Genomic DNA, 26,543 nt, shown 5'->3' with positions numbered 1-26,543 from the left:
CGGTGGCTAGCATCGCCGCCGGGGCTCGTGGTCACGACATAGGCAGGCGAACCAGGAGAACACTCAAGACGAATATGCAGTCTCGATGTCGTTCTCTTGCAATGTGCTACCTGAGTGCTGAAATACATGTTTGTCGACGGCCAAGAAAGGTCAGAGAAGCAGCTGACGTTGGGAGCTGTGTCGAGCTAGATCCTAGATAAGATAAGATCGTCAATACCCACCACACGGCATTGCTAGCTCCAACTAGCCCTTTGACCTCGTCTCCTCCTCCATCACCATCCAATCTCGTGCCTTGCGACGAGCGACGAGAGAACTGCTGTACCCACCTCGCATTCAGCGCTCTCTCGAAGCTCTGGGACAGAGTGAGCGCACCATCACACTGGCTAGGTATCTGCACGTCCATCATCGCGCTGTGCCACTGTTGCCCTCGCCTTCTTCTTCTCTAGCTCTCCTTCGCTCTTACCTGGCAGCAGCATCGCAATGGCAGACTAGAGGCCAGATTTCGTACGCACGACGACTAATATGGACGAGAAAGACCGGTTCCTGAGCTTCTACCTTCCCAGTTACTTAGGTACAGTCCACTTTATTGCTCCCAAGCGTGGACCTAAAACCTGAAGACACCAGAGTGCAATATCCCAAATTGGTGATGATCGAAGACCATCCCTGCGACCATGACTTCATCCGTGATCTCATGTCTACCAACCAGTGCATCTGAGGAGACGTCTTTCCATACTCCCAGCGCTGGCTACGCAGATATGAGAGCGGGCGCCCTCAGGAAAGGGGTCCACTGAAACAGCAAACCGACTCGTTGCACAACCCATTGACCCATATCACCATGTCTCCTTCCGTACACGAAGAGTATGCCGCCCTCATGAAGCCCAATGGCTCTGGGTATTACCTATACCGACCTCAGCCATTTGCCCAGTGCCACCCGGGTGCGGTGGGATGCTTCGACCAAAACGGCATCTTCTACCAAATCACCGACCTGTCCGAGCCTGGCCGTCCCGAGAAGGACGGATTTGGGCGCTTCGGCCCAACGCTGACCCGGGCGCCTTCGAAAACTTCAACATGGGAGACCACGTCCTCGGGCAGTGAGGCGGAGCATTCCTTCGGACTCGAGGCAGGTGTCTCCGGAGCCCTGTCCGCGGCTCCGATTGACGTCTCGGCTGAGGCCAAGAATAAATGGGGCAAGACGGGCAAGGCGGCGCTCATCACCAAGAATATTATCGTGGAGGATAGCTTCGCGCAGTTGCCGCGAGCGACCATTGGAGACTGGATCAAGGCCAATGCCAAGGGTATTGTGCAGAGTCAGTATCGAGAGGAGATTGCCGAGTATGGACTGTGGGTTATCTCGAGGACTTGGTCGACCGATGAGTGCCAGATCAAGATGGAGAGTGCCCATAGCCGGGACACGAGCGGCGGTTTGAACGTTGGAGCCACGGGCATCGCGAAGGGGGGAGCTAGCGCGTCGACTTCGATGAAAAGCAACAGTGAGGGTTGGGCGACATACACTGCATCCGAGGTGCGTATATTATGTACATCACGACGATGACGATGAGATCCTGATCATGAAATCCTGCAGACCGACCAGTCACTCGTCGTCTCATACGGTGGAACCGGTTATAGGGTCGCCACTTTTACGAAGATGTTCCGTGGAGGCGTAAGTACCGCCCACATATTTGTTGATGTGTCTAAACGATACTGAATCGACACAGCCCCTCAAGTACACCGGAACCCGAACTTCCGCCACCAACGAGTTCATCAAACCGATCTACAACGCGGACGGAGAACAGACCGGAGTCGAGTACTACCGAGCCGTATTCGACGAGAACGGCCAGCAAATCGGAGAAGAGAAGATCGACAAGGAGGCCGAGCGGAAGGCGGCAGAAGAGGAGCAGAAACAACTCCACGAGACGAACTCCGAGGTGGAGGTCGAGCTCGACACTGGGCTTTCCATTGGAGAACCTGAGGAACACGAGGAGCAGGAGAAGAAGAGAGAGCAGGAGGCGGAGTTTAAGAGGAAGGTTGGAGAGATTGACAAGATCCAGGATGAGTCGGAGAAGAAGGCTGCGCTTGCGAAGCTGTTGTCTGAGAGTGCTCAGACGACGACCACGACGACAACTATCTAGCTAGTGGAGGCTTGAGTGAACTATCTGACAAAAACTCCTAATGTATTTACTGCTCCTTCCTAAATCGAGATCCGGTACTAAAGCCTATTAGCTTATAGAGTCAGTATGTGTTATGTAGCCCGGGAAGAAAACGGCGCTAGGTAGAGTATAATACGATTTGATTGTTACCTAGATCAGGCTTTGAGTTCTTGCCCGCCAGTATAGAAACACTATGATCAGCGAGCCTTATCAGACTTACTTCTATCTTACTTAGGTTACGTGGAGAGGCCCCTCGCACTGATGTGTATTGACTCAACGGAATGAAAGGTCTTGGTAAGTGGAGGAGGGTAGAAAGTGTACAGTCAGGCCATAAGCGTCGTCAGCATCTCTAATAAATAATACAAAAACACCGCCCAGAATCCCAAACTTGTGACGGAGTATAGTCACAATCCCCATTCCCAAACCCAGAATCCCAATGTACTTTTACACGCCCATGATACCTGTCCTTAACGCCGCGCTGTGGTGCTGTTCCTCAATGCCCATGCCAAACTGTACACAGAATTCTTCCTCGCGGGGAAGGGTCGAGATTAGTGAGCTTCTAGCTCTATCGTTGTCGTACTTGGACGGTGCTAGGCCAATTGCCCAGCGAGTCCGATGAAGAGCGCCTGGGCGGCGACCGATGCGGCCCAGAGGCCGACCTTTTTGATCCGCCTCTGTCTCTGTTTGCGGTCTGTGATGTCCCTGAGAAATGCGTCGTAGGTCTCTTGGGATAAGTCGTCGAGCAAGCCGCTGTCGAAGACGGTCCATGAGCCGTCGAACTCGCTCAGGCGTTTGACGATTCGACAGCTGATGGGGATGAAGTTTGATGATCGATGGGAGTGGGAGTTGATGTACGCCACAATCGGCCTGACGGCAGCATTGCTGACGTATGATAAGTCCTTGTTGAAGATAGGCACGCTAGCGCGCACATCGTTGAGGTGAATGCCAATGTCGAAAACAACGAATCGGTTATCGTTCGGGTCCTCTGGTGCCTGTGGTTCAGGCTTCTCCTGCAGGTGATTGAGTGATGTTTCATGGTTATTGATGACACTGTCACTCTGCTGCGTGATCGCTTGTCGACCGTTTTGCACCTGATGCGTGACAGTCGCTTCCATGCGGTCGTAAAAGTCGCTCATCACTTTGGCAATGCTGCCGTCTGCGTCATTCGGGATCATGACATCTGCCACAATGTCAACATTCCCTTCGTAGATCCAGGAGAATGGACCTTCCACGCCTCGGTTGAGGTGATCAATCTTGAGCCCGTCGATGCGAATGCGGCTGTGCTTCTTCCACTGCGAGCTGTCCTCCTCGTGGCCATCAACCAAAGGAATGCCAGTGGTGCTATGCACCTGTCTTGGATGTACGCTGAACAGGGAGTTGTCGAAGCTGCCGTGGATGTTGTTGGCGCAGAGGAAGTCGTAGAACAGCCACTGCTTCCGCAATCTTGGTAGCTCGCAACTAAAGACACTCACTTGGAAGGGTCGGAAGTCGTTTGGCTGGTAAATCGTGAGCAACACGTCTTCCATGCGGAAGTTGTCGATCTCAAAGTCGCCCGTGTTGTGTTCGTGACGATAGCTCTTTGGATCTTCGTTCCCTGTGCGTGGCTGTACTGAAGTGCGGTCGATCACTCCTCTGACGCCGGTGACTGAAACGTTGTGTAACAAGCCTTTGCCGTTGAACCACTTGGTGAACGACAGCGAGACCTGAACCTCGTCAATCGTGACGTCGAACTGGCTGTAATTGCCGTCATCTTCGCCGTCTGCTGCAGCGTCTGCGGCTTGTCCATATTTGTGCTTCTCTTTCTCTGCTCGAGCCTCTACAGCCGCAGCCGCCGCAGCTGTCGTTGAGGATCCCTTGGTGACAGCTCTCTGGCGCTTGTCCTTCTGGGGTCGTCGGCTAACGAACACATTCTTGAAAGAAATGACTCCATCAGACCAGTCTGGAACAACAGCGCTTTCGAAGACTACCTTCAGCCCGCTGCTCCTGGTCAAGTAATTGCCGATGGACCCAGCGATGGTCTCTTGAGCGAATACGGTGTTGAGAATGAGGATCGTTACGCTGACAAAAGTCGTCGTGCCGATGATAAGCCAGAGGAAGTGTCCCCAGAAGATCCAGCTCATGAACGCAAAGATCTCTTCATGGTTGAAGGGCCGTACGCTTCGTATTGAGAACCACTTGAAACGAATCTGTAGTCGGTGCCAGAAGCCGGTCGCAGCAGCTAATAACTCTTCCTTAGTCGGGCGATGAAGATGTGGCAGGCGATCATAGAGGCTGTGGCCTGTGCTATGTGTGGTGTGTTCCTGGCTCTTGGGCGATGATGCTATCGTCTTGCTCTCTGTTTCCCTCGCCGCTGCGCTTTCAACAGGGCCTTTCTTGCTACTATTCCATCTTCTTTGCAGCAACCATCTGATAGATGGCCTACTCGAGCCTTCCGATATCTGCAGATGTGAGTGGAATGTCCTGGTGAATCGCAGGCTCGTTATCTCCGGTGACGCCGTTCCAGGCCATCTGGACAACGTATTCGTGGTTGCAGCATATCGATGTGAGGATCGTGCGGCGCTCAGGAGTCCTGCAACAGGCCGCGCAGTTGCCGTGTGCTGCGTTCGCACCGCAGCCTTTATAAGAGTCGTGGAGATGGGGTTCGTCCGGATGAGAGGCAGGGCGAGGATGTGATTCGCGCCAGACAGGTGTAGTAGACCCTTCCGCCCTACATCCACCGCATGCCGACTCATTGTTCGCCGCGCATAATGGACAGCAGCAACAACTGAGAATCCTTTCCTCGCAGTTGTTGAAAAAGCAGGCACAGCGATCAGGGTAAATGGCTGGGGTCAAGGTCGTGGGACAAAGCAAAGTCTCGACGAAGTCAAATCCCAGCTCCAAGCTTTCGTCTCTCGATGACGCTTAGCCGGGATCGGTTTGAAGACCCGCAGAAACCGGTTATCCATCCGAGCATGTGACAGCACGTGATGTGGAACGGATTCATTCACTTCACTTCATCTCAGAGTGACAAGAGTCTTTAGATGCAAGATGTGGTAGGAGGATCACGTCTTGTATGATTGTACCGGGAACCCTTAGTCCATTTTCTGGCTCCATATTTTCCAAAGGAGGAGAAACCTGTGAGGGACTGCATATTGATCCTCAATCGAACAAAATGATCACATATTATATCAAAGCATGTACGGATCTATTTCAAGCTGGTAAGAATGCTCAGGTTGCTGGCAAAATGATGTGTTCTCGTTGATGTTGATGTCTGCTGAGCTGAACGCTGATTGGCTGATTGGAAGCAGCTCTTGGCGCGCACTTCGGAGCGAATTTCTCCGGGCTTGCCTTTCCACCTCGCCGCCCGCAGACTTGGACTTGTTATTTTCAAGGCAGTGTCCTCCCATCGACAACACCACCCACAATGCCCAAGGAAGTCAAGCAGAAGTCCGGCATTGCCGTTGGCATCAATGCTGGCCACGTACGTCTCTCACCGATTCCCCCACCCGCGACCGAGCAAGAGCCAGGACGGCAAAAACGATGAAATTGGACAGTGTGGGCTAACAGGACATCCGCCATACAGAAGGTCACCCCCCGCCAGCCGAAGCCGCGTGTTTCGCGCATGAAGGGACACTTGAGCAAGAGGACTGCTTTTGTTCGGGATGTCGTGAAGGAGGTTTCTGGGTACGTCTCGAAGACGTCCGCCAAGCCTCTCAGAAGAGGACATCACACACTAACACCACCACCTCCGCAGTCTCGCCCCATACGAGCGTCGTGTCATCGAACTCCTCCGTAACTCCAAGGACAAGCGCGCGAGAAAGCTGGCCAAGAAGCGACTCGGTACCTTCGGCCGTGCCAAGAGAAAGGTCGACGAGATGACCAAGGTCATCGCTGAGAGCAGGAGAACCGTTCACTAAGTGGGAGGCTGGGAACACGTTGCTATGAGATGACTTGTGGGTGGGCATGCAAAGGCGCAAAATAACGGCATCGGCTTCCTTCCGACTTTCTTGCTTTGCTGTGCCTTCACGAAAATCTGGCGCTGTGGCTCGAAGAGTGGGACAGCACCAGGCCGGGCTGTTCAGGTTTGGCTTTCGTACTGCAGAATGAAAGTGCATTGAAAGCTCATGTTTATCCCGCATATATCAAATCGTGTCATGACGTGAAGACCTGTTTGGGTAGTAATGAACACAGTCGATATCTCACCCTTGGACGAATTCACCGGCGCATGCAGAACTTGAGATGGCCTCGACCATCCATCTCAGCCAGCCGTATCTGCACGGAACCGCCCACTTATTTCGAGTACCCCTCGATAAGAGTAGATCGAGAGAAACTCCCATCTTTGGTGCTGCCATACCAAGGATGTAATCAGCCTCACGAAGAGATATAGAATGCCTCATGGCCACATGCTGCTCGAAGTGACAATCAGAGCAGTACGGTCTCTATCATGCTGAAGATGGCTCAACTCGCTCGGTACCCAACGGCAAGAAGCAGTAGCTTAGTGTAGACTTTCGACGTGGTGGGTATGGTCGAGAAAGCTCGACCCTTGTCCCTATGGAGAACAATGTGTTGAGAAGCAAAATGCTTGGTGAAAGGATGCAAATTGCAGTTGGGGTTGTCATCTCGTAATTCCATGCAATGTTTTGGATGCTTTTCTCATGCTACTGAAGCGACTACGATCCTCATGTAGTCACGCATTGTGCAGGCGTCCATGTAACCATCATGCCAATCCATGGCACGCGCTACTCGCCTTGCTCATCACCGATCTTCTCCAACTTGCCCATCGCCCTCTTCTCGCCGCTCTCACCAAATAACCGTAACCGATCAATCCTCGTCTTCTCCGCATCGCCATCACCATCCACCACGAAGATGGTCAAGCTGCTGATGTTCTGGAACTTGACGAACCGCAGCTCGACCTTGGCTGTCTGAGTCTTCTCGTCCCACTGACTTTCCTGAATCTCGATCTTCTGCGTCTCTGGCGTGTCCTCTGCCTCATCGAATCCCAGAACGTGGCTTCGATTGCTGTAGAGATGGAGAGTCTTGGGCCGCATGGCTTCTTCTGAGCCAGAGGGTATCGAGGTGATGTGAATAGAGTGGAGTTTGAGTGTTGACTGGAAGGGCACGTACAGCATCAGCTGCTCGTCCGTGTCGCTCTCAATCCAGTCCTTCTTGCTGCTCTCTGATGCTTTGCCCTTTCCGTCTAATGATGACGGCTTCTCCGGAGCGAAAACTGCTCTCTTGTCCCCTGCGTTGCCGTCCAGGTTGAGGAAGTCCAGACCTTGAATGTCGACTTGCTCCGTGACTTCGGTGTACCCTCTGGGTGCTGCTGCGCCTGTCCAGCGTCCTCCGCTACTGCCGCCGTCTGATGGACCTGCACCTCCCTCATCCGCGCTGCTCGCCTCTTGTGCCAGTTGCTTCACCGCTGCGTCGAGTCCTTTGGGGTCCGCGCCTCGAATGCGCTTCGTCTCTCTTCCTCCCTTGAATATGAGGAACGTGGGCATGGCGCTGATGTTGTACGTCTGTACGATATCCTTCTGCTCATCGGTGTTGACCTTGGTGAAGGTGATCTGACCTGGACGGGACAGTTGGCTGCTGAGAGCCTCGTAGACGGGAGCGATGGCCTTGCATGGTCCACACCATTCTGCCCAGAAGTCTGTGACTACGATTCGCGAGGATTGGAGGATCTGGGTGAAGTGGGAGGGCGACGTGACGGCGACGGTCTTCGACATGGTGGCGGTGGTGTTGTGGGATGGAGAGGTGAGGCCGATTAGAAATTGGAAGTTGTTTGGGTTGGATTGGTGGGGCCAGGCACGTTGCTGCAACGTGAAGTGGGGAGCTGCGAGCCTCACAAGCACAAGCACAAGCACTCCTTCTTTTTTTAGTCGTCAACTTCTGGCGCCTGAAAGCACAATATCGCACCAGATCGAGTCACGGAATCGCATCGAAGCTGTTCATTCTTCTATCACTGCGGCTGACACAAGACACCACCGGCCATGATATCACTTCGCCACTGAACCCCACGTGTTTCCTCGACCACTCACTCACCTAGCGATGAGCAACTCCAACCTCGACGGTCTGCGGTTAACCAAGAGCGAGCGCCTTATCGTTGTCACGCTGAGCTATCTGTTCTGCGCGCCTGTGATCTGGAGCACGGGTCGGAAGCTGTCGCGATACCTGTTCGCTACCTGGCAAGAGTCGAGGAGGCAAGTACGGGAAGAGAGGGAGCAAAGACAACGAGGAAACGCGCCCAACTAGAGCTTAGGCCGAAAGACAGCTGGGAGGACTCGAGGCTGGTCAGCTCCAGCAAGACTTCAAAACATTCACAGCACCGATTGTCCCTGCCACGATGGCAAGCGGGAACGTGTTCGTGCTGGACTCGGCGCTAAAGAGGACCCAAATTAAGGTCTCGCCTGGCAAGTACCTGCGTGAGGTACTGGAGGAGGCTTGCAAGGCGAGGAAATGGGATCCAGAGGCGTACACATTGAAGACACAGAACAACAAGACCGTGGATCTGTCACAACCGTTCAGGCTATCCGGGCTGACGACAGGCGCCAAGCTCCAGCTTGTGCAGGGCAGTCGATCACCAAGTGTGGTCAATGTGGCATTGCAACTACCAGAGAGTGAAGGCGGGATCAGACTGAGCGACAAGTTCCCAAGCACGACGAGCTTATGGCTGGTGTTGAGGAAGTACGAAGATGCTGTCGCCGGAGGGTCAACACGGAAGCTGAACCTCACCCAAAGAGGCGTCCCATCGAAGCAGTCTTCCGGCTCAGGACGACTGGAGTACGAGCAGCCAATTCTGAACGTACTTGGAAGGAACCTCGAGACTTTCGCAGACCTGCAGAAGACGTTAGCCCAGCTCGGTGTGAACAACGGCAGCGTGTTGATTCGACTGAGCTTCAGGAATAGTGGCCAACCTCTTGAGGAGGCTATGAAGGAGATTGGGCAGTTCTTCAGCTCGGTAGACACAGTGCCCGCTGGAGTTGGATCAAGCGCATCACAAGGACCTGCCCAACAGGCTGAAGGCGCTCACGCCGCGCCTGCAGCAAACCTGCAAAGCCAAGTTGACGGTTCGGCCGACAACGCCGCTGTACCTAAGGAAGGTGATGCAGGTCCCGAGCCAGCAGAGCCGGATGCGACAATGACCGATGCACCAATTGCGCAACCCGTACAAGACGACGTCCTCGCCACTTCAGCAGAAACCCAACCTCAACCATCAGAACCTCCTTCAAACGTGGTCAATGGCATCTCCGTCTATCGTCCGCCTTCCTCCAGAACACCTGCCGCAGCCCTTCAGCCCGACGACCCAACGGCGTTCGAGCCAAGCATCGAACACGCAAAAGCACACCAAGCTTCACTCGAGCGTGCAGGCAAAAACACCCGCCTCTTATCCGAAAAGGAGCTCGAAGAACAGGAGCAGGCACGTCAAGCCAAACTTGCACTCGTCAAAGACGTCACCGTCCGAGTTCGCTACCCTGATCAAAGCATGATCGAGACCACCATCCAAGCTTCAGACACCGCCGCCGACCTCTACGCCAAAGTCATGGGCACCCTCGCACAAGCCCCTGAACCCTTCGAACTCCGCTACACCGGACCAAAAGGTCACCAAACCGTCCCCAACGTATCGAATCAGCGTCTGGTCCGGGATCTCGGCTTCAAAGGCAAAGTCCTAGTCAACTTGTTATGGGCGCCAGATGCGTCTACGAAGGCGAGACAGGGACCGAGCTTGAAGGAGGAGTACAGAAGCAGAGCGCAGGACCTCAAGGTCGACTTGAAGGCGCGGCAGGCGGAGGGTGAGCAGGGACACAAGGCTGCTATGGCGAAGAAGGATGCCCCTGAGCCTTCTGCTGGTGGTGGGAAGGGGAAGGGAGATTTGGAGGCTAAGATGAAGAAGTTCCTGGGCTTTGGAAAGAAGTGAGAAGGGGAGATGTAGTGTGGGGATTGAGCATGGCGTGTGTTTGTGGAGAGTCTAAGGCGCATTCGTCGTTACAGCGCTGTCTGGTGCGTACGTCGCTCACAGAGAGGGCGCTAACGATCGCATATGGAGAGGCATGACTCGTTCAATTCTCCTGTTCATTCAGTATCTCGCTATGGCACTCATCTCAGATAGGCTCAAAGAAGCCAAATGTCCGCCACGGAACGACTGGAGTCATCCACCGAAAGCCAGTCTCCCGCCCCTCAGCCATCCGTATCCTTTTCCAATGCCTCTTCTCGATCATCTCATGGAATCCAACCCGACTATCAAGAAGAGTTGCCACCAGCCGCCTGGTTGCCCGTCGCGAATAGACTTGAGAAATGGCGCGGCGCTTGTGAACGCAGGGTCGGGCTGTAGCCGTACATGTCGTTCCGCGTGCCCAGTGGACGACGGCTAGAGGTTGCGGCGTTCGGTAAGGATGGAACGAGGACCCCGTAGCCGGTGGTACTTGAAGGTATGAAGTCTGAGAAGACGCCTTGCTCGAAGGCGCCCTCCGTCGGCGGCATATTGGCTCAACGAATCGCCTCTGCCCGTGCATTTCTACGAGCCTCCCGTGCCGCCCGGCGCTCGCGGAGATCCTCCTCGTACTCGTCTCGATCCTCGTCCTCTCGTGCCAGCGCCCTGACGTCGGCCTGTGTGAGAAGACCCTTGACAAGATCCAGGCCAAGCTCTGGGAACTTCTCCACCAGTTCGCGCAGCCGCTTGTCGCCAAGCGTGGCGCTGATGGCCTCCGGCGCCTGACGCCAGGCTTTGACGATGGAGGAGCGGAGACCTTCTTCGTTGGGTGCTGTGTGCGTGTAGACGAAGGGAATAACTTTCAGGAAGTCGGCGAGGAGATGGGCGGATGGGCTTGCGGCGGAGGCGGCGAGGAGGCAGGCTAGAGATTCGAATTTGGTCTTTGCGAGGGTCTTGAGGCCGGGGATGTCGTACTTGTCGGCGAGGGTGTAGATGTCGGCGTGGCTCTGGAGGTCCGAACTCAGCTGGGTGTCGGGGCAGGGCGTAGCATCGGAAGAGGTGAGGTTGTTGAGAACGACGTCCGGGTCGATCGAGTCAGCAGTCTCGATGTGTGCAGTGGCGTAGTCGAATTTGTAGAAGTACTGGACCATGCTCTCGACGGCAGCTTTTGGGTCTTCGACGAGGTCAATGCGGTTGGTGCTGCTCTCCTGTCAAGTCTCGTCGTTAGCATGTGCTTGACTCAGAACGGAGTCGCAATCAACTCTCGGCTCTCACCTTGTACTGGCTCTTGAAGACTCGCGCAAAGTACTCCGAGTGCAAGCTCACGACCTGCTTGTGGACTTGGAACTCGCTGCCACAGCAGGCGATCGTGTAGTCCGATGACGCAGCATCTGCGCCCAGCTTCTCGAGGTTCTTCAGGTAGTCATGGGGCACGGTTGGTGGTCGTACAGGCGTTTCCATGTTGAGCCGTGTGAAGTGCGCTTATGATTGGTGTTGAAGGAGGAGAAAGTCTAAGGGTTTTGTTGTACGCACGAACAAAAGAGTTCGCGCTAGCAAGCGAGACGCACGTGCGTGTGCAAACGCTGACGGCTTCTCGAATAGGAAAGAACGTCACAGAACTCGATACGCCCATTGCAGGAGTTTTGCTGCACGTTGCTCGCGAAAGCTATCATGGCTAAGTCTATGAGCTTCCACCAAATATCGAGCCGTCCGCTTCACCTCCAAAATGCTCAAGACTGAGCTGATCTTCCGCCTTCATCGTCGACACTCAGACTTCAATCAGTTCAGGATACTCAATCTCATCATCATCCGACTCATCATTCTCTTCCCTCGCCCAACCACCACGATCCGTAAAGTCCACCGCCCAATCATCATCCCCAGCCACACCACAGCAACTCACAGCATCGTAACCCTCCCCGCCAATCTCAACATCCCCCACCAACCCCGTAATCATATCCGCCCCGAGCTCCGGAAACCTCTCCACCAACTCCAACCACTTCCCCTTCTCCGCAGCCTCATGCACAAACTTCCTCGCGCCCGCCCAGACCTCCACGACAGACTCCCGCAGACCAATCTCGTTCGGCGCAGTGTTGCTGTACACGTACGGAATCACGTCGTAGAAAGCCTGCATCTGGCCGGGGTACGGTGCGTTGTGGGATTTTCACTGGAGCATGTGGTGCGCGGTGGAGGTGAAGTTGGCTTTGGCGAGGCGTTTGAGGCCGGGGATGTCGTATTTTTCGGCGAGGGTGTAGATGTAGGCGTGGACTTGGACGAGGGAGGGGAGGAGTGGGTCGGCTTGCGTTGGAGTTGGGCTTATGGAGGGTCTGGGCTCGGTGTAGGTGTCTGGTTCTGGCTTGTAGCTGAAGTGGTAGAAGTATTGGACCATGCAGCTGACGGCGAGGGGTGGGTCGCCGATGAGCGAGATGCGGTTTTGGCTGGTCTCCTGTTCGATTCTTCTGTTAAGTATATGATGAGAGTAGATTACAGCCATGGTAACCCGATACCTTGTACTCGCTCTTGAACAACCTGTCGAAGTACTTGGAGTGCAGACTCAAGATGACCTTGTGGATCTTGAACTCCTGGCCACCGTTGATAATAGTGAAGTCGGTGGACTCGGCGTCGGTACTCTTCTGGGTCAGGGCGTTGAGGAAGTCGCGCTGGGCGTGCGACTGGAGGGTTGAGGTGTCAGCCATGATCGCGGTGTCTTGCGGTGACTGTGTGAGAGAGATGAGAAAAGGGTGTGTTTGGCTTTGGCTTTGGTTGAAAGAATCGAGCGGAAAGCTAAGCGACGTGGCATAGAGTTGCGCTAAGAGACGCTAGCACGTGAAACTTCGAGCCTTCTTGGCCTTGAGCTGACTCCTCAAACCCATCCTCTACATGTACTCATCTCCCTCGATGAAGCTACCGCTCAAGCTTCCTACCTCCGAATCCTCATGTCGATCCGTGGTCTTTCCACCCAAGCCCATAACCATGTCAACGCCCAGCTCAGGATACTTCTCCAGCAACTCCGCCCACTTCTGCCTAGGCATGAAGATCTTCGTTCCTTCGGAAGCCGCTCCCCAAGCCTTGACAATCGAATCTCGCAATCCCATCTCGTTCGGTGCAGTGTTCTCGTAGACGTATGGAATGAGGTCCAGGAATGCTTTCTCGTATGGCCGGAGCTGGCCTGACTCACCCAGCTCAGAGTCGCCGTCATCCTCGACATACATGATATCGAGTTCAGACCGCTTGCCGATGCCATAGTTGAGCATGCATATAGCACTTGCCTCAAACTTGGCCTTGGCGAGCCTCTTCAGGCCGACGATATCGTACTTCTCCCCGAGAGTGTACATATATGCGTGAGCCTGAGCTTCCGATGGCATGCCCTGGTCTTGGCCAGTGCTTGGTGGAAGTCCACAGAGAGCAACTTGATCATCAGAAATGTGTGGGCCGCGGAAGTCGCTGCGGACAAAGATGTAGTTGAAGTGATAGAAGTACTCGATCATGCAGCGAACAGGGCGGCAAAGGTCTTCGGCGAGGTGAACGTTATCAGCATAAACACGGCATGCGTTTGAAACCGGGTGGACTAACCCCAAAGTCTGTCTTGAAAAGGCGATCGAAGAACTTCGAGTGAAGGTGAAGTAGGAACTTGTGTACTTTGTATTTGTCAGTGCCGCATACGATGGTGAAGTCGGCTGTTCTTGGCTCGTCACGAAGTTCAGTAAGTCGAGCGACGAAGGCGCCGTCGATCTCGACCGTTCCGTCTTTCATGGTGGATGGTTTTTGATGTGTAGTGTGGGGGTGCATGAGCTGCAAGAAGTTGGAGGAAGCGAAGCGCGGCAAGCAAATGGCGCTAACACGCGGGAATCACGTGCAGTGAGCCGCACCTTCTCGAATAGGAAGGAACCCTTAATATTCAAATGAAAAGCCTCTTACAAACGAGCCTCTACGCTGCTCTCAGCGCCCAAAAAGCAATGCCAGAGTCGCCACAGAATGCTCCAACGCCTTACACTCCCCAGACCTGAACAACTCCTTGCCTCCAATATCTGCCTCGCAGACTGTACACTTGAAACGTGTTCAACTTACTCCAAGTAATCGTTCCATCATGTCCTCCATGCTTTTGCTGTCGACCCGTCGCATTCTATGGGCGTAGATAGCCACGACTGTTCACGAGCCCTCCTCGCATTGAGGTCCCAGTAGGCTGACCACGTCGCCGCGCACGCCAGCCTCCCGTCTTACTTGGTGGCTGATGAACCTCCACCATGCTCGTGAAGAGGTCCGTACCGAGATCCGGAAGTCTCTCGATCAGGTCGCGTAGGTTCTGATCACCAAGATCTCCATTGACCCAGTCGGCCTTCTCACGCCAGGCCTCAACGATGCACGATCGGAGGCCTGTCTCGCCCGGCGCAGTGTGCTCGTACACGAACGGCACGATCTTCAGAAACAAATGTAGCGTTTCGAGGCTCCCAGTGCAGTAAAAGGCTTCGTCGCGGAACTTCTCCTTGGCGAGGACTTTGAGGTTGGGAATGTCGTACTTGTCGGCGAGCGTGTACACGAAGGCATGGGCTTCGAGTGCAGACTCTAGAGCTGCATACGGGGGCTTTGAAACATCGTCCGAGGCAATTCTGCTGATGAGATCGGATCGGTAGCTTTGGTCGTGTGACGAGACCCATAGCTCGTAGTCAAACGGCACATCGGAGACGTCGACCTCGTAGTCGAACTTGTAGAAGTAATCGATCATGTACTTGACAGCCATCTTCGGATCCTCCTCAAGTACAACGCGGTTGTGGCGAGCTTCCTATTGCCCTCACGTTAGCAAATGCGCTGCCACTCGCAGTGCGAAACACTCTTACCATGAAGCGACTCTTGAAGAGCCGATCGAAGTAGTTGGAATGCAGACCAAGAACGAGCTTGTGCACTTTGTACTCCAGTCCACAATTGACGATCGTGAAGTCCGCATGTTGTGAATCCGAAACCTTCTCGCCGAGCTTCTGCAGGAAGTCGTCCTTGCTCTCGGGTCGTGGGCCTGCCATGGCTGGCGGAGGTGTTGGATGTCGTTTGTTCTCGTAGGATTTGCGGCGGATCGATGCGTTCACGGCGTCGGTGGTGCCCAGTCGAGTGCTGCTGCGGGCGCGCCAGGTCCTCTGCAGTGAGTGGAGAGTGAGCAGCAGTGAAAAGAGCTCCGACTGCGAGCCAGACACTGCAAGTCCAGGCGTGATTGGTGTGTCTTCCTGTGCGCACGGAAGATGGAAGATGAAGTAAAGCAACAACAACACAAACGAAACATGGAAGTCAGCGCAAACGAAACCACGCGAGAATCGTGAAAGCACGTGCACCCACCACTCGCTTCCCGGAAAGGAAGGCACGTCAATATGTTGTCTTTTCACATCATCATTCTCTATCTCAATCTTTTTTAAGCATTACACTATCATTCATCCCAAACCTCATTTCCCGCCTCGAAATGCTTCATGAGTTTCCCACATCCCCCAACGCCAAAGCTTAGCTTAAGACGTGCTGTATTCCCAAGAGAAAAAGAAACGAAACATTCCCAATTCTTCTGTACAAATTATCCATGTCTGCCCCCCAAAACGCCCTCTTATCTTGTCTCTAAAAGTTCCTCGAAGGAACCCCCTGCTCATCAGGATAATGCCCTCCATTCGAATACACGGGGCCGCCCATCATATTCCCCTGCGCCTGGGTCGTCATGCCCATCTCATCATCCTGCTTCCTCAGCGGCGCGGGGAAGCGATCGTTGACGTGCCGCGTGCGAGTGGCGGGCAGGAAATCGATGATGAAGGACCAGATGTAGAAGATGTAGATGAGGGAGATGGTCCACTCGATGACGGCGGCGCGGTTGTAGTGGTCTTGGTAGCCGAGGACGCCGAAGGCGATGGCGAGCGCGACTTCGATGAAGATGAAGGCGAGCTTAATCCAGAAGGAGGCGGCGAGGATGCGTTGGTCACGGTAGTGGATTCCGAGACGCTGGTATTCGGCGCAGATGAAGATGGCGGAGACGATGTAGCCGGCGCTGTGAAATAGGATGTCAGTGTCTTCCTATTGAGGTATGTTATCAGTCGCAGGTGTCTTATTGAAAACTCACATGAACACAATCAGCATGGCATCATGCACATGCGGATACCTCTTCGTATCGAAAATCGTGAGGAAAATCAAGCCCAGCGCACCCACAATCGCCGCGATGGTCGCGCAAATGCTCAGGATCTTCTCGGTGTTGTTGTAGTTCTGCGTCAAGCGCCCCTTGTGTCGCAGCCATCGCTCCGCGACGAAGGCCAGGTCGAACACCACCACGCATACCGCACTACCGGCGATGAACAGCGGCTTGCCCCAGGACGTCGCGCCAATGTCCGAGATGTATGCGATGTGTTGGGTGTCGTTGAAGGTGGAGTAGTGCGGGCTGCCGATGGCGACCCAGCGGCCCAGCATGGCGAGGAGGGTGCCTGTACACATCCATGGTCGTCAGCGATATGGGTTGATGAGGGATGTTTGTTTTGGCGACGGTACGCACCTAACCATACACATCCCGCGAACAGCGGCAGGAACCAGTATGATAACCCAAACATCTTCGCGCACTATCTGCAGACCCTGCTTCTTGTTGCTCTATCGCGCCGGATGGTCGTGGAACAGTGTGTATGTAATCGCAGTATAGGGCGGACAGGCGTCGGATGTTGCAGTTGTTTTCCCTGAGAGCAGGAAGTCAAATTTCCCAGCAGCCAGACGACGTGAAGTCAAATCAGAAAACACGAAAAGCGCGAGGCGACGTCCTGCTTCCGACTCAAGAAATGTATATGAGAGAGAAATACTTCACTCAGAGGCAGTGCAAGAGGGAAAACCACCATCACCGCTCCCGAACAAACTCGGTCTCTCCCCAATGTCCCAGTCGTCGCGTGAATGCTACGTCATGTTCTCGCCATGATGTCGCGAAAGCCGGGCGCGAATCAAACTTCGCACTCCTCGGAATAGGGCGGATCAGTCATGGCAATGGCTATGCATTTGGCTGGGCAAGCCAGCGCAATCATGCACCGTTGCGGAAATGTCTGCGGTGGTCAATGTCCGCTGCGCCGTGTGTATGCTGCAGGTGTACTTCCAAGACGGAAGGGAGGAGAGTGAGATGTCCGAAGGTGAGATTTCTGTGCTTTGTCGATGACGTTGGAGGCTCTGCGGACGATTCGTTTGTAATATTACTGCATTACTGAGCCACACGGGGTCTTGGTATACAGGGTGAACGAGGTACGAAGGAGCACAGGGAAGTAGGCGACAGGTCTGGGCGTCAGAATGTAGAGACTTATGCCGTCCGTAACTCTACGAGCTTTGTTCATCTCATCATCATCAGCGGCATCTATCTCGTTCTTGGCCAGCGAGGCACTTCATCATCTCATATCAAAAGTCCCTAGCATCATCAATAGTCCACGACCGTAGTCTCATACCCGGCCGTCGATACCAAGCTCGTGTCAATGCCTAAACGCCCTCCGCTATGCTCGGTAACACAAGAACATCACTTCTCGCTTTTCGCACCCCTGCTCAAGATGCTGCATCGCTCGCTTTCGTATAGTATCCGTGTTCTCATTTCATCAGTACTTCGATCGTCGTCCATTACGCTCTCTCCGTGTCCTCTCATGTTCTTCGAAGACGCTCTCGTCCTCCTCTGGAACTGGCTCAGGGTTGGGCGTCTTGCGCTCACGCCTGTGTCGATGTCTTCGGTTCACGCTGATCTGCGAGGCGCTGTCATCAGGCGCCAGACTGGCAAGATCCGCCAACCCATCATCGTCTTCCTCTTCGAAGTCGGTGACACCACTGGCAGGCGTGTCTAGTCGTACGCCGACGGGATCCGCCGCGCCGCTTCCACGCCGCAGTTGGGCTTGAGCAGATAGACCTGCTGAACGTTCGCGCAGCATCTGTCGCACCAGCTCTGCGCGGCCATGCAAGATCTCAAACGCATCTTCCAGACGCTCCATGTCCAAGAAGAGGTTGCGTTCCAGCTCGGCAGCAACTGCTATTTCGGTGTCTTCGTCCAGTTGTACAGGCCCTGGCGCTGTAACCCCCAACCCGTTCAAGCCCGGCGTTGGACCTCGAGAAGGGAACATCGACGGCGGTTGGCCAAGGTCTGGACTGAAAGGAGTCCCATGCCGAGATGGAATAGCGCTCATTCCGCTGAAAGGTGTTGTGTTTCGTGAAAATGGTGTGGCGTTGGGCCCACGGGATGGCCCGCGGGATGCCATGGAGGCGAAATGTGAAGCAGATGGAGGGAACGCCGCCTCTGCCCCTGACCACAAGAAGCCATCAAACCTGCCCGAGGTGAGGATCTCCCACTCGGCCTCGTTCACCTCCGCCAATGTGGCAAGCATCCCGTGTAGGTGCGGGTTGTTGAGAAGGTACATCGCCGCTTCACAGTCTCGTGGGGCCCGTTCAAGACGGTAAAGCCGCTGCAGAGCTTTCTTCGCTCGTCTCAATGCATTCGAAGAAGTCGAAGGTCGCTCTGCTGGGGTAGGCGCCCTGACTTCGGACACAAAGTTCTGACCGTGCATGAGCGCGATGAAGAGGTTGCGCTGCTGGACGGTCAGTTTTGTCATCATTGCAAACATTAGTGTATCCTCGTCCGCTTCCTCTGGCGGAGCTGAAGGTACTTCAGGCTGTTGTGCAAGCCAGCTCTGCACAGCACGTTTCGTCTTCTGGTTTTGCCGAATGTAATGATCCCTGTATTCTTCAGGCACATCGATGTCCAGCTTCTGCATTGGTGCTTGGGTGGTACCTGAAATCCCAAGTCCGCTATCATCTGGCTGAATGGTGAATGGCGGCCATTGAGGCAGCTCGCGGCGCCCAGCTACGAATTCCAGGATCTCTCCCCAGCTAACACCATTCTCTTCCTCGTCTGACAGACGCGGCTGTGGCGTAGTCTTGCACACCACACAGTCGCATCGCTGAGACGAAATGTCTCGAGCAAAGACCTGGGACAATTTATCCAGCAATCGCCGAGCAACCGATTTGTAACCCGTTGCGACTGCTAAAGACCCATTGCTCTTCAAGACCTGGATGTAGTCGTCCAATCGTTTGTGAACAGTACCAAAGATCTTGGCGTACTCCTCCAATGGAGCTGCCTGCGTCAACGCAGGTGACTGATATACGCTGTAGGCTTGTATCGGTGTTGGCGGCTGGACAAGTCTCTTTGGCACTGGGGTAGGCAGTCCACCGTTCTTGAGGAGATAGTCGACTCTTGGCGCTTCTTTCGGTTCGGTCATGGGAGGAGGCGGTGGCGGTGGTGGGACTTGTTTAGCTGTCATGGGCGTGTTCATGGGCTGTAGGTTGGTCTTGTTGGCAATGCCAACGTCGATGATTGGCGTGGCGCGTGCTTGAGGTGGTATCGGCACTTCATCTTGTGCTGGCGTCTTTGGCCGAGATTCTGTCCCTTTCGAAGGCGACTTTTCATCTGGAGGGGTCGTGTTTGGCCGCTTATGGGGCTTTCGCTCTGGTGCAATGGAGGTGGCATCGGAGTCAGTCGTGTCTTCGGTCAGGGTAGACGGAGGTTGTGACGCTGTCGACGCTGTGCGCCTGTAGCTGCTATTTGGTGTAGATTTGCCCTCGTCCTCTGGGAATGCACCTGGCATACTCGAGACATCGGATGCATCGAACCGTGCCTCTTTCCGCAGGCTCGTCCCTGATTTGGCCGCCTTCATGCCGTGTTTTCGAGGGCTGTCTGTACTTCTCCTCCCACTCTCCATCTTGACTTTGACGTCTTCTGCAGCCTCTCTCATACTCCTCGAGCTGCCCGACCTCCTAATGTCCGGATCTTCAGCGGTAAGAGGAGGGCTGGGCGGGGCCCTCGTCGGCGCACCAGGCTTCGCCGGCGACGAGTTCCTCCTCTTCGCGCCGTCATTGCTAATGTCCGTCGCATCTGGCGTGAAGAGCGTCTTCGCCGCGATGTCCTCTCTGCTGCCTACGGCCTCGCGGCTGTGGGCCTTGCTGAAGGAGGGGTACGATGTAGTTGGCCGCACCTCGCCGCTACCGCGCCTCTCCATTTCAGGGACGACGATAGAAGAGGTCTTGGTCTTGATGGGCGAGGCGGACGCCCTGGGCGAGTCCCGCTCGCGTTCCCGCTCACGGCTGGCAGACTTTCGCTTGTGCAAAGGAAGCTTGCTGGAACTGGCAGACTTATGCGATGATCGGTGCGGCTTGTCTCGTGAGCTGGTCGAGTCGCGGTCGCGATCATGGTCGTGTCTCCGGCGGCGGCGAGGCTCACCGTCGAGGGAGGATGGCATGGTCGAGCATTGGGGGAGGGCTGGGTCGAAGGGGTTTGGATAGTTTCGCATGGGCATCGCTCGGTGTGAGCAGCCTGCGACGTGTGAGCTCTCTAGAGCGGCGCTAGCGCGGGGGCCAGTGTGTTGGTGATGTGTTGGCCGACGTGAACCCAGCCTCGTCCATCAATCTTCATGCTGAGCAGATCTTGTTTGTGCGAGAGGAGAAGCAGTCACAGGCGCAGATGACAGACGACAAATGCGTACAGAAGCCGCCGTACTGGGCAGTGTACAGCGCCCGAATCCAGTTTCACCATCCGCCTCCAGGGTCCTCCATGCCACGCACCCGTCATCTCCATCTTTTATTAGTCCCAGATGCCTGAAGGCCTGAAAGCATAAAAAGAAAACTTCAACGTCGATTGAATGGATATAGACTCTCGCGGGCGACGTTGTTGGAGGCCAGTATCACAAGCCAGTCGGCGGCATGGGCGAAGACTCAACGGAGGAGTACGAGGTCCCTCACCACGGCATACCTCCAGTCCTCTTCCACGAGCCAGACGCCTCCTTTGCAGAATATTGCCTATACTCCTGTCTCCTTGCACGTCCATCTCGAACTGGTAGGGCAACTCTCATGCATCCCTTTCCGCCTCGCGTCGCACTGGAATGCCACCAGCGCGTCTCCTGAAAATGTGTCTTTTACCTCTTTCCAATCCTCCCCCAAGAACCGACGAACAATGCTCTTGCGATGATGGCAAACCCCAAGACCATCGGTATCTGCATCTTCCTCTTCCTCGCCTCAGCACTCATCACCCTCAGCATCAAGCAGACTCACCATAAGATCCAGTTCCTACCTACACATCACAAAGGAGTCAAGGCAGTCACAACAACCCAGCAACAGATCCTGAAAACTCACAAAGTCGCCTATGCAACCTTCCTAGCAGCTAACGCCAACCCAAGCCAAAAAGAGACGGACGAAGAATCCGCCGCCATCGACGACGCAGACGATGGCTACTTCGTCTCCACACGTGTGTTGGCCTACACCCTCCTCCACTCCAAATCCGCCGGCTCAAACAACAGCATCGACTTCCTAGTCCTCTGCACCCGCGACGTCTCCAAGCGTAAACGTGACCGCCTAAAGCAGGACGGCGCAACAATCATCCTCGTCGAAAAGCTAAAGTCCGACTGGGTCAACACAGGCATCGCACGCTGGGCCGACATGCTCGCCAAACTCCGCCTCTTCCAGCTCACCGACTACGCCAAAATCTGCTACATCGACGCTGACACCCTCGTCACCGGGCCCTTGGACGGCGTCTTCTTCGACGAAGCAACCCTCACACAAGCCACCCTCCCGAATCCGGCGGAAATCAAAGACGACGAATCCCCCCTGCCCCGAACCTACATGTTCGCCGCCCACGCCGACTACTGGGGCTACGACCACCCCTTCCCGCCTCCCGCAGACATGAACTACCTCAACTGCGGCTTCTTCGTCCTCACGCCCTCCCTCATGCTCTTCGACTACTACATGTCCGTGCTCAACATCCCCGGCCGCTTCGACCCCGGCTTCATGGAGCAGAACCTCCTCAACTACGCGCATCGTCGGGAGGGGAACATGCCATGGAAGCCGCTGTGGTATGGTTGGAACGTCAACTGGGCGACGGAGAAGGACTGGAGGGGTGGAGGGAGGAGTTTCCATGCGAAGTTTTGGGATAGTGACCCTAGTCATGATCCGGTGTTGAAGGGGTTGTGGAAAGAGAAGAGGGCAGAGATGGAGGGCTTTTTTCGCGGGAGGGATGGGCTTTGATGTGAGAGAGGAAGTCGAACGAAAAAGAATTTAGATTGCTTGTAATATAGCCACTGTCTCTCGAAACGTTATGGTTTGACATCTCAAGCGCGTGAACGTACTTTCTCCTTTCCACATTCACTCGACCTTGGTATAATTTCTCATTGGCAGTCCACAAAAACCTTGCAGGTACACTGCACTCACTTATGCTATCAATGACGGCACAGAATACAAACAGCTGATGTTTATGAACGCCCAACGCCCGTCGTGTGGAGAGGTCTCTGGCGCGTAGCAAATGATGGGATCAGATCATCAGAGGTACACTCAGTGTAGTGGACATGCCTACGACGGTGGTGGTGACAATCAAAACGCATACTCGCATCTGCTCGAATGGCAGCAAACAAGATGCGTATCTTACAAGCACAGGCATGGTGCTGCTGTAGCTGATCGTTCATCATCACTCAACCAGGCGCAATGTTGGAGGGCATCAGCGATTTGAATCGTCCAGTCACACCGCTGAGACTTTCACAGTCCAAGGCCCACCACTTGAGTCTCGTCACATTGATTCTGATGGCGTGTGTGGTGAGTCTGTGAGTTCTGAAGGACCAGATGCCAGCCTATGAGTACTGATGAGCACGAAAGCTCCTGTGGTCGATACCAGCAGATGGCTGGCAGGCACCATCAATCATCACTCGCCGGCCACGAGACTCCCAGCCTACGAAGATCGAGGGACAGACAAAAGCGCAGACAACACGAGACACAATTGACACAGCATTCCCAACGATGAAGTATGTACTCCCTTCTCGGACACCTCAGATGCAGCTCACAATGAAGTGACCCCATCGAGGCTTCCTATATCCAGGAGACGTCGCTCTTCAGATTCACACCCTCCGTAGAGAGCTGGCAACCCCCATCTGCGAAATGCCCCGGCCGTCACTGAAGCGGCCGTTTGGAGTGGGCGCGAAGGGGGTCGTGGCTGAATCCGTTGTTTTTGATCTGGCGAGAGGAAAGAGATTCCAAAAGCCCGCAAGAGTTTTATGCGGCCGCATACGCTAAAACGCTTGGCGGCAGGTCGGCCGAGCAACAGGAAGAAGCGCCGGCCGCCGGGTCTTTGCCCGTCGGATTGAGTTTCAGCGGGCGAGAACGTCGCGACGTCAGCCAACTATTTTGTGCCTTTGTTCCTGCGTTGAAACGAGACAGCACCTTGTTCCATGCTTCAGATTGAGCAATCTACGCCGTACACACAAAGATGGAGGAGGGCCTGGTCCCAGCCATAGATGGAGGACTTGGTCGTGCGGCGCGTGTGATGTTCCACGAAGAAACGCGTGATGGACAGCAGCAGCGAGGTTCAAGTCCTCCCATTCAACACTCTCTTCTGTATACCTTCACTCTAGTTCTTACGACAAGGAAAAGGCGCTGAGCGCTGCAGATATCGTTACTTTCTTTCTTGAACGATCTACATTCCACCCAAGAAACAGGTTTTCCATCCTTGTCACTACCATGCGGCCGGCACGCGCTCTGCTCCTCGCTATTTCACTGCACCTACATCATGCCTTGGCGGACCAATCTACAACGACCCTGACGTCAACCACAACCGTCGCTACCACGACCGTGACCCTCACATTGAGCAGGAAATCAGGAGTCGAGACGACCACCGAGACGATCGTTGGACCTACAACCATTGCCCTCGCATCCCCATCAACTTCACCATCAACGAAACCCAGCTCAACAATGTCCTCGAGTAGCGATTCTTTACAATTCGCAGTTCTGAACAGCACCAACATCTACCGCCAACACTACGAAGCACAAAACGTTACCTGGAACTCAACACTAGCCAACTACGCACAGAACTACGCCAAAAACTGCGTATGGAAACACTCAGGCGGTCCTTATGGCGAGAATCTGTAAGTGCTCTCCAATCCACCCCATCCCAGAATCTGGCTGATTGGTATATAGAGCCGCAAACTTCGAATCCCCCACCCTGGCAATCGACGCCTGGGCCAACGAAGAAAGCGAGTACAGCTACGACGACCGCAAGTTCACGGAGAAAACGGGGCATTTCACGCAATTGGTCTGGCAGAATACGACGTCTGTTGGATGTGGTCTGGTGCAATGTGATAATGACGCTGAGAATGGCGTGAAGGGTGCTTATCTGGTGTGCGAATACAGTCCGCGAGGGAATGTGAAGGGTCAGTTTGGGTATAATGTTGGAAAGTCTGGGGCGGCGGATGATGGGGAGCCTGGGTTTGGGGGGGCGGAGGGGAGGTGTGAGGGTTTGAGGAGGTCGATGGCGGCGCTGGTCGTTGCTTATGTGCTGTTAGCGATTTTGTTCTGATGAGATACCCCTGATGTTAATGTTTTAGATGCATGGAAACGTGGATAAATCATGCTGGTCTTGACTAGGATTCACATTTCGCTGTACAAGTAGTATCGCAGAGTGACATAGGAATCTCAATCGTCTACCTGATGCTCCCACCTGTAGGGCAGCAATAGTATCCACTTATCCATAGCCTCCCCTCTCACCTAACCACTCTACCTCGTCGCCTTGTCAACCTGCTTCTTCGCCTCACCTGCCAAATCGCCCGCCTTATTCTGCGCCTTCGCCGCAAGCTCTTGTGCCTGACCAGCAATACCCTCCACCGTGTTCTCCGCAACCGCCAACCCCTCTTTCGCCTTGCCCTCCAAAGTCTTCTCCCGTCCACCCATGTACCAGTAGTTGACGAATCGGTACGCTTGCGTGGATTGCGCGGTGAAGTTGACGAGATGGCAGCCGAAGAGTAGGTAGTTCTGGGGCGTGACGGCCATGGCGTATCGCATAAATACGGCGCTGTAGCCGCAGAGGGCGGCGGTCATGCGGCCGGAGATGCTGTGGTGGATACGGTTAGATTTGGGGTTGGCGGGTTTTGTTGGGTTGAGAGGGGTTTTACATTTCGGGGTCCTTCTGAGTGTCCATAACAGCCGCGATAGGGATGCCGAAGTCTGCGAGGGATGTTAGAGAGGTTGTTCTTGTGGAGGATTGGAGTGTTAGGTCGGGGACTCACTGCTAGCAGGACCTAACAGGCGGAAAGTCGTATTAGCTGTCGCTCCTATTTCAGTTCGAGTTCGAATCGTTTCATACCCCAGAAGTGAGTCGAGCTGCAAACCCATTAGCACAACAGTCCCCAATCACTGCTCCGCGCGGACTCACCAAAAGTAATCCGTGACTGGATTTGCCCGGATTTTGGCGTTGAGAGCCTTGATTGCCGCCGCCATGTTTGTTGAATTCGCCTGGGAGGTCTGCGGTTGCGGATGGCGGAGTGGAATAAGTGCAGACCTGGCGCGGGAGATGTAGGTCGTGGGACGTTTCGTAGTGCTGGTGTTGGAGCTTGAGGGGAGTGAAAGAAGGTCTACGGGCAACCGGGCCGATGGGGGTCTGTGCGGTGATGTCGTGTGCTTCCTTCTCAACAACACGTCTTGAATTCCGCTCCATGCGATTGTCCACTGTTTGGTGTCATTCTCGACAGGAACTGAGGTGGGGAGTACCCGATAGACGTTCTGTCCTACCGCTCGTGGGTCTTGGGGTCGCCCTGACGGCCATCCGAACCAGCTAAAACCGTACACACATTCCACGTTAACAGGACCGGAGCGCGTGTACTTACTGCTCGCGAATTGCCCCGGAACTATATTTACACGTCGGCTGCATGTTCAGTAACATGTTGCTTCGATTGGATAGCGAGCTAGACCGATTTATTATAGACTCTGTGTTGGGTGCTCTGAAGCCAGATCGTCACAGACCTTTCCCAAGCAGCAATACTATGGACGAACTTGGCGGCTCGAGAGGACGTGTTGCGAATTTTGGGCACGACGAAATTTGCCCAAGCATACTCACCAGCATGTCACTGACAGTATAGGGACTCATTGAAATAAGCGCACTCTCCTCGCCGGTGTCATTGACCAGTGGAAGAGACACGATCCATCCCGCGAACGTAAGGCCCGGCTCGACAAGAAACATCTCTCTCGTCCTCTCCGTTGTTGCGAGGATCACTCCACGAGTCTAGCGAAGACACAAGCCATTCATAGTCTTCATCCCAATGCACGGATAGTGGTGTGCAAACAAGCGGACACAGCTGCAGGGTCAGAGGCTGGCACGACCTTAGAGGAATTTCACAGCGGGAAGAACCACGTCGACGACTCGGTTCTAAACCACGGTCTCCTTCAACCCTTGGCTGCATCTGAGATTGCAGCGAAGAAGTGGCTTCCCAGGGCCAAGCTGTTAAGCTATTATGCAGGCTTCTGGACCACGTTTGGAAATCCTGGAATATCGAGCTCCATAAAGTGCTTCAAATTATCGGGGACCGAGGAGACAGACGGCACCAGTCACGACTCCGCTCAAGATTTGCCCACGAATACGTGAGGAAACCTGGCTGCGCAAATGTCTACAGTTAAGACGCCAACTCTGGTTCGGTTATGGACATGAGGATAGTGCAGTGCTTGAAGCCAACGAGATT

At 54.5% G+C, this 26,543-nt stretch overlaps 15 protein-coding genes across 15 annotated transcripts; 5 read left to right on the top strand and 10 right to left on the bottom strand.

Moving 5' to 3' along the window:
* Window positions 1–835: 835 nt before the first annotated feature.
* Window positions 836–2,129, top strand: M409DRAFT_21017 (uncharacterized protein; the record flags this gene model as incomplete). The annotated part of the gene is made up of 3 exons (XM_033805662.1): window positions 836–1,522; window positions 1,583–1,660; window positions 1,716–2,129. 3 exons carry the CDS (start codon window positions 836–838, stop codon window positions 2,127–2,129), a joined length of 1,179 nt encoding a protein of 392 aa, XP_033669895.1.
* A 608-nt stretch (window positions 2,130–2,737) lies between these two features.
* Window positions 2,738–4,879, bottom strand: M409DRAFT_52978 (uncharacterized protein; the record flags this gene model as incomplete). Its single annotated transcript, XM_033812229.1, has 1 exon — window positions 2,738–4,879. One exon carries the CDS (start codon window positions 4,877–4,879, stop codon window positions 2,738–2,740), a length of 2,142 nt encoding a protein of 713 aa, XP_033669894.1.
* A 671-nt stretch (window positions 4,880–5,550) lies between these two features.
* M409DRAFT_65325 (uncharacterized protein) lies at window positions 5,551–6,043 on the top strand (the record flags this gene model as incomplete). Its single annotated transcript, XM_033816458.1, has 3 exons — window positions 5,551–5,607; window positions 5,710–5,810; window positions 5,881–6,043. The coding sequence occupies 3 exons, from the start codon at window positions 5,551–5,553 to the stop codon at window positions 6,041–6,043; spliced, it is 321 nt and encodes a 106-aa protein (XP_033669893.1).
* An 822-nt stretch (window positions 6,044–6,865) lies between these two features.
* On the bottom strand, window positions 6,866–7,852 carry M409DRAFT_65324 (uncharacterized protein; the record flags this gene model as incomplete). The annotated part of the gene is made up of 1 exon (XM_033816457.1): window positions 6,866–7,852. One exon carries the CDS (start codon window positions 7,850–7,852, stop codon window positions 6,866–6,868), a length of 987 nt encoding a protein of 328 aa, XP_033669892.1.
* A 617-nt stretch (window positions 7,853–8,469) lies between these two features.
* M409DRAFT_21013 (uncharacterized protein) lies at window positions 8,470–10,041 on the top strand (the record flags this gene model as incomplete). Its single annotated transcript, XM_033805661.1, has 1 exon — window positions 8,470–10,041. One exon carries the CDS (start codon window positions 8,470–8,472, stop codon window positions 10,039–10,041), a length of 1,572 nt encoding a protein of 523 aa, XP_033669891.1.
* Window positions 10,042–10,610: 569 nt separating this feature from the next.
* On the bottom strand, window positions 10,611–11,514 carry M409DRAFT_21012 (uncharacterized protein; the record flags this gene model as incomplete). The annotated part of the gene is made up of 2 exons (XM_033805660.1): window positions 10,611–11,261; window positions 11,329–11,514. The coding sequence occupies 2 exons, from the start codon at window positions 11,512–11,514 to the stop codon at window positions 10,611–10,613; spliced, it is 837 nt and encodes a 278-aa protein (XP_033669890.1).
* Window positions 11,515–11,821: 307 nt separating this feature from the next.
* On the bottom strand, window positions 11,822–12,184 carry M409DRAFT_21011 (uncharacterized protein; the record flags this gene model as incomplete). Its single annotated transcript, XM_033805659.1, has 1 exon — window positions 11,822–12,184. One exon carries the CDS (start codon window positions 12,182–12,184, stop codon window positions 11,822–11,824), a length of 363 nt encoding a protein of 120 aa, XP_033669889.1.
* A 30-nt stretch (window positions 12,185–12,214) lies between these two features.
* Window positions 12,215–12,746, bottom strand: M409DRAFT_21010 (uncharacterized protein; the record flags this gene model as incomplete). Its single annotated transcript, XM_033805658.1, has 2 exons — window positions 12,215–12,496; window positions 12,558–12,746. 2 exons carry the CDS (start codon window positions 12,744–12,746, stop codon window positions 12,215–12,217), a joined length of 471 nt encoding a protein of 156 aa, XP_033669888.1.
* A 180-nt stretch (window positions 12,747–12,926) lies between these two features.
* On the bottom strand, window positions 12,927–13,803 carry M409DRAFT_21009 (uncharacterized protein; the record flags this gene model as incomplete). Its single annotated transcript, XM_033805657.1, has 2 exons — window positions 12,927–13,688; window positions 13,714–13,803. The coding sequence occupies 2 exons, from the start codon at window positions 13,801–13,803 to the stop codon at window positions 12,927–12,929; spliced, it is 852 nt and encodes a 283-aa protein (XP_033669887.1).
* A 370-nt stretch (window positions 13,804–14,173) lies between these two features.
* Window positions 14,174–15,065, bottom strand: M409DRAFT_52973 (uncharacterized protein; the record flags this gene model as incomplete). Its single annotated transcript, XM_033812228.1, has 2 exons — window positions 14,174–14,830; window positions 14,886–15,065. 2 exons carry the CDS (start codon window positions 15,063–15,065, stop codon window positions 14,174–14,176), a joined length of 837 nt encoding a protein of 278 aa, XP_033669886.1.
* Window positions 15,066–15,639: 574 nt separating this feature from the next.
* On the bottom strand, window positions 15,640–16,610 carry M409DRAFT_21007 (uncharacterized protein; the record flags this gene model as incomplete). Its single annotated transcript, XM_033805656.1, has 3 exons — window positions 15,640–16,060; window positions 16,133–16,487; window positions 16,556–16,610. The coding sequence occupies 3 exons, from the start codon at window positions 16,608–16,610 to the stop codon at window positions 15,640–15,642; spliced, it is 831 nt and encodes a 276-aa protein (XP_033669885.1).
* Window positions 16,611–17,618: 1,008 nt separating this feature from the next.
* On the bottom strand, window positions 17,619–20,300 carry M409DRAFT_21006 (uncharacterized protein; the record flags this gene model as incomplete). Its single annotated transcript, XM_033805655.1, has 1 exon — window positions 17,619–20,300. One exon carries the CDS (start codon window positions 20,298–20,300, stop codon window positions 17,619–17,621), a length of 2,682 nt encoding a protein of 893 aa, XP_033669884.1.
* Window positions 20,301–21,021: 721 nt separating this feature from the next.
* Window positions 21,022–22,077, top strand: M409DRAFT_65320 (glycosyltransferase family 8 protein; the record flags this gene model as incomplete). The annotated part of the gene is made up of 1 exon (XM_033816456.1): window positions 21,022–22,077. One exon carries the CDS (start codon window positions 21,022–21,024, stop codon window positions 22,075–22,077), a length of 1,056 nt encoding a protein of 351 aa, XP_033669883.1.
* Window positions 22,078–23,787: 1,710 nt separating this feature from the next.
* On the top strand, window positions 23,788–24,459 carry M409DRAFT_65319 (uncharacterized protein; the record flags this gene model as incomplete). The annotated part of the gene is made up of 3 exons (XM_033816455.1): window positions 23,788–23,960; window positions 24,013–24,255; window positions 24,420–24,459. The coding sequence occupies 3 exons, from the start codon at window positions 23,788–23,790 to the stop codon at window positions 24,457–24,459; spliced, it is 456 nt and encodes a 151-aa protein (XP_033669882.1).
* Window positions 24,460–24,588: 129 nt separating this feature from the next.
* Window positions 24,589–25,308, bottom strand: M409DRAFT_21003 (uncharacterized protein; the record flags this gene model as incomplete). The annotated part of the gene is made up of 5 exons (XM_033805654.1): window positions 24,589–24,922; window positions 24,984–25,035; window positions 25,098–25,109; window positions 25,175–25,191; window positions 25,244–25,308. 5 exons carry the CDS (start codon window positions 25,306–25,308, stop codon window positions 24,589–24,591), a joined length of 480 nt encoding a protein of 159 aa, XP_033669881.1.
* Window positions 25,309–26,543: the final 1,235 nt, after the last annotated feature.

The sequence above is a fragment of the Zasmidium cellare genome, assembly GCF_010093935.1.
Source record: "Zasmidium cellare ATCC 36951 unplaced genomic scaffold M409scaffold_11, whole genome shotgun sequence".
Taxonomy (NCBI): domain Eukaryota; kingdom Fungi; phylum Ascomycota; class Dothideomycetes; order Mycosphaerellales; family Mycosphaerellaceae; genus Zasmidium; species Zasmidium cellare.
This window is presented reverse-complemented; position numbering and strand designations above follow the sequence as displayed.